This window comes from Charadrius vociferus, unplaced genomic scaffold (assembly GCF_000708025.1).
Source record: "Charadrius vociferus isolate BGI_N301 unplaced genomic scaffold, ASM70802v2 scaffold400, whole genome shotgun sequence".
In the NCBI taxonomy this organism is placed as follows: Eukaryota; Metazoa; Chordata; class Aves; order Charadriiformes; family Charadriidae; genus Charadrius; species Charadrius vociferus.
This window is the reverse complement of record NW_009646556.1, coordinates 1,722,408-1,729,143: the sequence shown is the minus strand read 5'-3', so window position 1 is coordinate 1,729,143 and position 6,736 is coordinate 1,722,408. Positions and strand designations below refer to the sequence as shown.

The 6,736-nt window shown below is 38.9% G+C and overlaps 1 protein-coding gene across 1 annotated transcript in view; it reads right to left on the bottom strand.

The window, feature by feature from the left end:
* Positions 1-2,217: 2,217 nt before the first annotated feature.
* Positions 2,218-6,736, bottom strand: part of SLC7A6OS (solute carrier family 7, member 6 opposite strand) — a 5,669-nt gene continuing 1,150 nt past the window's right edge. The window contains exons 2-5 of the mRNA XM_009886555.1: positions 5,781-6,225; positions 3,787-3,984; positions 2,810-2,939; positions 2,218-2,339 (exon numbers count right to left, since the gene is read on the bottom strand). Of these exons, the coding sequence (XP_009884857.1) occupies positions 2,218-2,339; positions 2,810-2,939; positions 3,787-3,984; positions 5,781-6,225 (895 nt within the window). The remainder of the gene's footprint in view (positions 2,340-2,809; positions 2,940-3,786; positions 3,985-5,780; positions 6,226-6,736) is intronic.

Here is a 6,736-nt window from a genome sequence, read left to right as displayed (position 1 = left end):
ACTGAACCAACCTTTATGCCTTACAGATAAGTATTTTATTCTGTACGCTGTGTGGAAATGTGGTATCTGACTGTAGCAAGGGTCTAATCAACAAAGCACCTTGGCACTAAAGATTCGATTAACACTTGATGATTCTTTTCTGTTAGCTTGTTGGTACTTGGGTCAACTTCTGACAGGCTTTATAAAACTTCCAAAATTAAAATGCTCAGTTTGAAGCTTGTAAGCATTTGTTTCTGAACTGTTTCAGTGAACACACATTAGCAGTGTTACCTCAGCAGTCAGAAAATTCCCTTTCTAAATTTCAGTGCTATTTGCTAGAAAATTACCATCCAGAAACTCACAGAACAAACCACTTTTTTCTTCTATAGCAGAAGTAAAGTTCTGTGGCAGCAACTGTATCTTGAAAGCAAAGTAGGAGGGAGAGAAAACAGAAATAAAAATTATCAGACTGAATTTTGGTGCAGCGAAAGGTAACATGAGGCCAGCCTCTTTGGCCAGCAGAGTGCGATATACTTCAAAAACATACCTGGAATTTTTATCCTAGTTCAGAATGTTTACCTCAGTTGACCTGAGTTTGTCCACATGTGCAGTTTTTTCTGCATTTAAGTTGAACTAAATCTTGTAATCACAAGAATATGGCTGAAGCAACACACACTTCAAATGCTACCACCACATTTGCATCAGCCACTTGGATAACAGTGAGAATATTTGGATTCTTATACTGATTCCCTGACCAAGGTTATCTTAAACAAAAAGCTGCAGATTAATGGCAAAAGTTAGTAGATGGTGAAGACCAATGTGAAATGGAGTCTTAGACTACCTTTATGAAGTGGCATTGGGATTTACGATGGATAGTTAAATTCTAGCTGAGGAACTTTGTGCGTAGTTGACAGGGTCTCTTCAGTACTTAATGAAAATTAGCATTTCACTATTATAATGGAGGTTTTTAATCTTGCCTGTGATTAGAACGAATACACTATCTAAGTTGAGACATCTGTTCAGTGGGCAAGCATAGTTTTAAGCTACGGTTGTGGCATAGGTTAACAGCCATATTAACCTTTCTGTGAAACCAAGGAAAAAAAATACTTTGCCTCCACTACCTTGGCATCATCAGCCAGAACTAATTGACCTAAAGTCACTGCTGCAACCTACAGCTCATGGCTGACATAGATCTAACATCCTGTTAGCTATTTTTTACAGACTCAAGTAGGAGAGTGCTGAAATATTTTGCGTGTCCAACCAGGCAAGATGCAACTGTTTTAAAGATGAATGCAAGTTAAAAAGCTCACATAGCTTCAGCTGTACCAACTGCTGTGGTCTTCAAATGACTAAAGAAAACTTGGTCAAAAATTCTTTATTTACAATTTAAATGCACATATATTGTTCTACTCATACAGTAAAATTACTGGAGAGAGATCCAGCAATAAAATAGACAGATGAAGGCATTTCATATGCTCAAACACATCTAAGGAAGGTAACTTGAAACTTATAAACAAATACAGTAGAAAGCACTAGGACCAAGTGCCTTTTTCCAGAACTTCCATTTGCCATCAAGGCAGACATGTTGATCTTCTTGTGAAACCTGACACGTTAGTCATGACAAGAAGGGCTGATGCCAACAGTGCCTCAGTGCCTCCATATATAATGTGGAGGTACCAAATGCTTGGCCATGCTGCTTTAAAAAAAAAAAAAAAAAAAGTTCTTCAGAACTTCAGCATCACAGAATGGGTGGAAAAATCTACTTTAAAGCATATAGTATCTTTTGCTTGGAACAAAAACTTTTATTGTCAAGTATTCACACCTCTCTGTTTAATATCTACCAGCTAAGCTGGCTGCTCAGATAGTAACAGCAAGATTTTAGTAGTTACTGGAATCCCAATCTTAGTACCGAATACTCAAGCCTAGTTGGTAAGCATTATGGTGAACCATGCTAGTCACCAACAGTTTCAGAAGGCCAGACAGGCAGAAATTTAGCTTAAAGCTCATCCCTGGTTTACTACTGTCCCAATAAGCACAACTTTTACCGGAAAGTGGTTTTCCAGGGTTTTTTTGGGATGGGTTGGTTGGTTATTTGTTTTTTTTGTGGTTTTTTTTTTTCTTTTTCTTTATTAGTTCAACATTCTTATGAATAGCCATCAGCAGCTGTCTGGATTTTCAGTTCTTCTGCAACAGTAGAATTGCATCTTCAGTATGCATTTCACCTTCAAAACAGGGCTGTTAATCAGAATCCAGATCCTGGATCTCATCATATCCAAATTCCTTTAGAACCTCCTGTCGGTATTTATTCCATGTTCTTCTCCTGTAACACTGGTCCTCATCACTGAAGCTCTCGTCAGACTCTAAAGAAAGAGCATCAATACTTTCAGATTATCCTTTCTTTCTAGTTAAGGAATTAGGTTAACGAGACTATTGTAAGCTGCTTGAGTGACTCACATTAACAAATACAAAGTCTGAAAAACTTCTATATTAGATGAAGTTTGAATTGTGCTTGGAATGCACTGGGATGAGGAGAAAGAAAGCAAAGACAGTGTTTCACAAGCATGTGGAATCAAGTCATCTATTCCTTCTCAAAATAATCTTCTGCAAGTGCAACAGCCTGAAATGGAGTTCTTAATTTTGACTTTGCAAAAACACTTCGATCTCTTGTAGTTCTAAGATGATCATTCTCAAAGTGTATGTAACCCATTATAAAAGCAGAACACTACCCCAGCAGTGCTCAGTTAGCTGTTTTTTTAGAGATGGCATCTAAAAATGGATGGGATTTATATGCGCACAGCATGAAAGCAAACCATATTTATGACAGGCATACCTTTTTCTCCATCACCATCTTCATCAGGTAAGAATTCATCTTCATCAGGATAATCGTTGCGCCAGTTATTTTCATCATTTTCATCATCTTCATCTTCATATAATTCCCCTGGAACATCATCATTAACTACCTGCATGTCAACACAAAACATCATGTTCACTATAAATACAGACACTTGGCATCAAGCGTTTTTTCATCCACTTATACAATCCTATACAGATCATAAACAGCCAAGAGAATTATCTACTACAAGTGTAAGTCATTCAACAGTGGCACAGAGCAGTTGTCAGTACATTCATCATAGCAAAGCAATCAACTTTAGGTAAAAAAAAAAAAAAAATCAGTGAAGTTATCCATTTAAATGCCAAGGTTAATGTCTAAATTAACCCTACTCATTTCAGCAGTCATGTAATATACATCAAGGAACAGAAAAAGTAGCTTCACGTTTCTGATCACAGTATCTATATAATGAAAGACTGAAGCTTACATTTAACTTCCTAACTCCATAGTCACAAAAGGACAATTTTATTACAAGAAAGCATCTCATATTAAGACTGAAGTCAAGTCCTCAAATATTGAAAAAGTTGTGTGTCCCTCCCTTGCTCCTTTTTTCACCCAACTGTATTTACAACTACATTTTAATGGCTGCCTCCTAGTCACAAATGAGATGTGAATTACTTCAAGTTTACATTTGTGTGCCAAAATTTATTTGGCAATTTGAAGCCAGACAAATTCTTTACAGAACCTGAGCATTATCCCTTCAGTTTTCATTGTCATATTATAATTTGCTTGAATCAACAGTAACCTGGAAGAACACAGGACCGGCAGTTACAAACAGCCTAAGACAGAAGTCACTGAGCATATGTGTAGTATCTCACAGGGTTTTTCTTGGCATGGCGACTTACAATGATAGGAATTCAAGCATATTTATTTATGACCTTTCTATTTAAGAAAGCTCTGTTTTCCCACTTCCTTACCAGTTCATATTCTTCTCTATATGGCTGTACAGAAAGGATATTTTCTATCCAACCAGGGGCTGATGTTTCCATATAGTAGATGTCGTAAACATACTCATCTTCTTTCTCACGGTGTTCTTTTTTACCATCTTCAGAAACATTTAAACGCTCACGGATCATCTCTACTGCATTGCAAAGAATCACATCTGGATCAGTCTTCTGCTGCAAAAAAAAAAAGTGCGTATTTCCACTGAAGTCACGCACACAAAGTTTTAGTTGCAGCCAACTGTCTTTGTAGACAGCAGCCAACAGCTAGCTAAGGATGACGTACTGAAACACTTTCCCATTGCGACACTGGTATTTGGAATGTTAGCAACCTAGAACAGAAAGACACCAAAGAATTTTCCAATTCGTGTAGTACAGCCAGCCATGCCTTGTTTCAGATAACAGGACAGAACTCCTGAGACAAGTTCATTAGAAACCAGTGAAGGGGATATGACTAATCCCATAGAACTGTTTGTCTGTTTCCGATGATGCGTTGGTTGAAAATACAAGTTTTAAGACAGCCTGTGTTTTGTAGAGCACTACACTTGCAACACCGCAGGAAAGATGCACATACAGTAGCAGTGATAACATGCAAGCAGATTACAGTATACAAAGTGTGCAGAAGAAACAATGAAAATGTCACAGTTTAACAGGAAAAGCCCGATAGGCCCTACAGATAAGTGTTTCGTTTCTTTCCTCACTTCAACATAAACACAGAAGAAATTTCTTCATGATTTCTCCTTCCTAATACATTATTTCCAAAGTGTTTGCTTTACTGACCTGCACTTGAAGGTGTACACAGGCAGGTTTTTGCTGCCAATTTTTCTCTGCCAGAGCTTTTCAGCTACTTAAGTAATTCTGAGGAAGAGCTACAGACCAGCCTTTCATTCACTTCTAAATAATTACAGAATGAAAAAGAAAGCTTAATTCTTACTTTCAACACTTACTGTTAGTAAGTTCTGATGCTACCTCAGTTTCACTTGTTTTTCTAATCAGCAGAGTGAGAGATAACTAACAGATCACAATGTCTGTTTGAACTACGTGCTTAAAAGAAAGCGAGCGTTCGTACTAAAGTTTGATGGCAAAGCCCTGAAATAACCTATGAGAAATGCTGGAGGATGACAGCTGGTTGGGCTCTTCCTCACCCGAGTATCTTCTTTAACATTAAGAATTTAAGTTTTCCTCAGAGCTATGATGGGCTGCATAAGTAAAGCACCCATGTGCTTTAGAAGGAACAACTAAAGAAAGCATACACAGCCCTCTTACCTTCTTTTCCATATGGTTACGAGTCCCTGACAAAGTCTTCTTAATTCTCTGTATGCAGGGCGACCCTACATAGAACGCAGAGCTTCTTCCTACTTAAAACTATGCTAGACATTAAGCAGATATTCCTCAAACTGAAAACATACTTAACTCATAATACCAATGAAAACAGGACGTAGGGGATTACACAGCCTGTCGAATACCTAGGGTCCTGCTAAAAACAAAATATACAATAAAACCTTCTATTGGAATTACGAGAAGGGGAGACTCAAAATGTCTTTTCCTTTAGTGAATCTTGCCTACAAGTGACATTCCTAGGCATCTGGGTAGATGAGAAGAGACTGAATTACATTTTTCTTTTCTAGGTAGAGAAGTTAATCATCAAAAACCAGAGATCCACCTGACAGATGAATGGGAGGATTTATACATCAGAGCAGGGAACAGAAAAAGCAGGGGGGTACAAGCCCTTCCTGTAGCAGCCAACTCCACACAGCTGTCTGTCTTAACAACACTGGTGCACTTAAGGATCCTCATGAAAGTTACTCCCTGTACAATATTCCAGCTTGCAGATATCTAGTTGAAGCTCCTATCAAATAGTGGCATACTTACAATGCAAAAAAAACCTTCCACAGCCGTCAGGTTTGCCCACAAGTATGAGTCAACAGTGATACCAAAGTACTTCAAGTACACTGAGTTAGTTTGCTGACCTGTGGGTTTGCAGCAGTTACGCTGGAGTCTCCCACCACCTCCTCTTCCTGTTCAATATCAAACAACTGGAATTTCCCACAGCAGTCCGAACTCTCATCCCCAGCACCGCTCTCCTTTTGTGAAGCATCTTGTGTTGCTTCAGAGTCCGATCTGTCACCATCAATCGACTCCTCGCCATTTATGACAGGTGCAACTGTTTCGGTACAGTTAGGTCGATGGCTGGCGATCACACGGTAACGGTTTTCCTTCCTTTTCACTTGCGTGGAAGAGAGGAGCTCCTGAATGATTCGCTGAGTGCTTCCTAAAGCGGGTCGCAGACTTTGAGCTGCTTTGTCTCGAGTGATCACTTCTTGAACATATCTCTGAACTGGTTCGTTCTGGGTAGAGGAACAAAAAGAAGGAGGAATATAATAACACCACCGACACAGTAAGTCATAGTTCTTCCTATAAGTGATTAATGACTACTATTACTGGTACTTCCTATTTGAGGACTGCAGTGCAAGTGTTCCTAACAACATTCAAGTAACTTCTACTACTGCTTTCAGCAGTATAAGATATTTGTAAATTGTATGACCGCTTCAATTTGATTAAATTTTACAGTATACTTTATGGTACAGAATAACCCTCCAAACAAAACCACGTACCTTTGGAAGACTGCGATGGTCCCAAATTTAAGCCATAATATCCTTCACAGTCTCCTATAAAGACCAGTTCCCAAGAAAGACCAGCTTTATTCAATATTAAAAAAGGCTGTACAGTGGACGGACGTCGTTAACCTTGTAGGGCTGAGCTTCGGTGCCTCAAACAGTAGAAATTTAGGCTTCGTTTATTGACTGTTCCATAGTCTATGAGCGAGGGGCAGCCTGGGAGCCCTGACTGGAGAGGCAGTCAGTGCCAAACTCAGCTTTTCACAGTGGGTTTCTTAACTAACCACCCTACTAACCACCCTAACTAA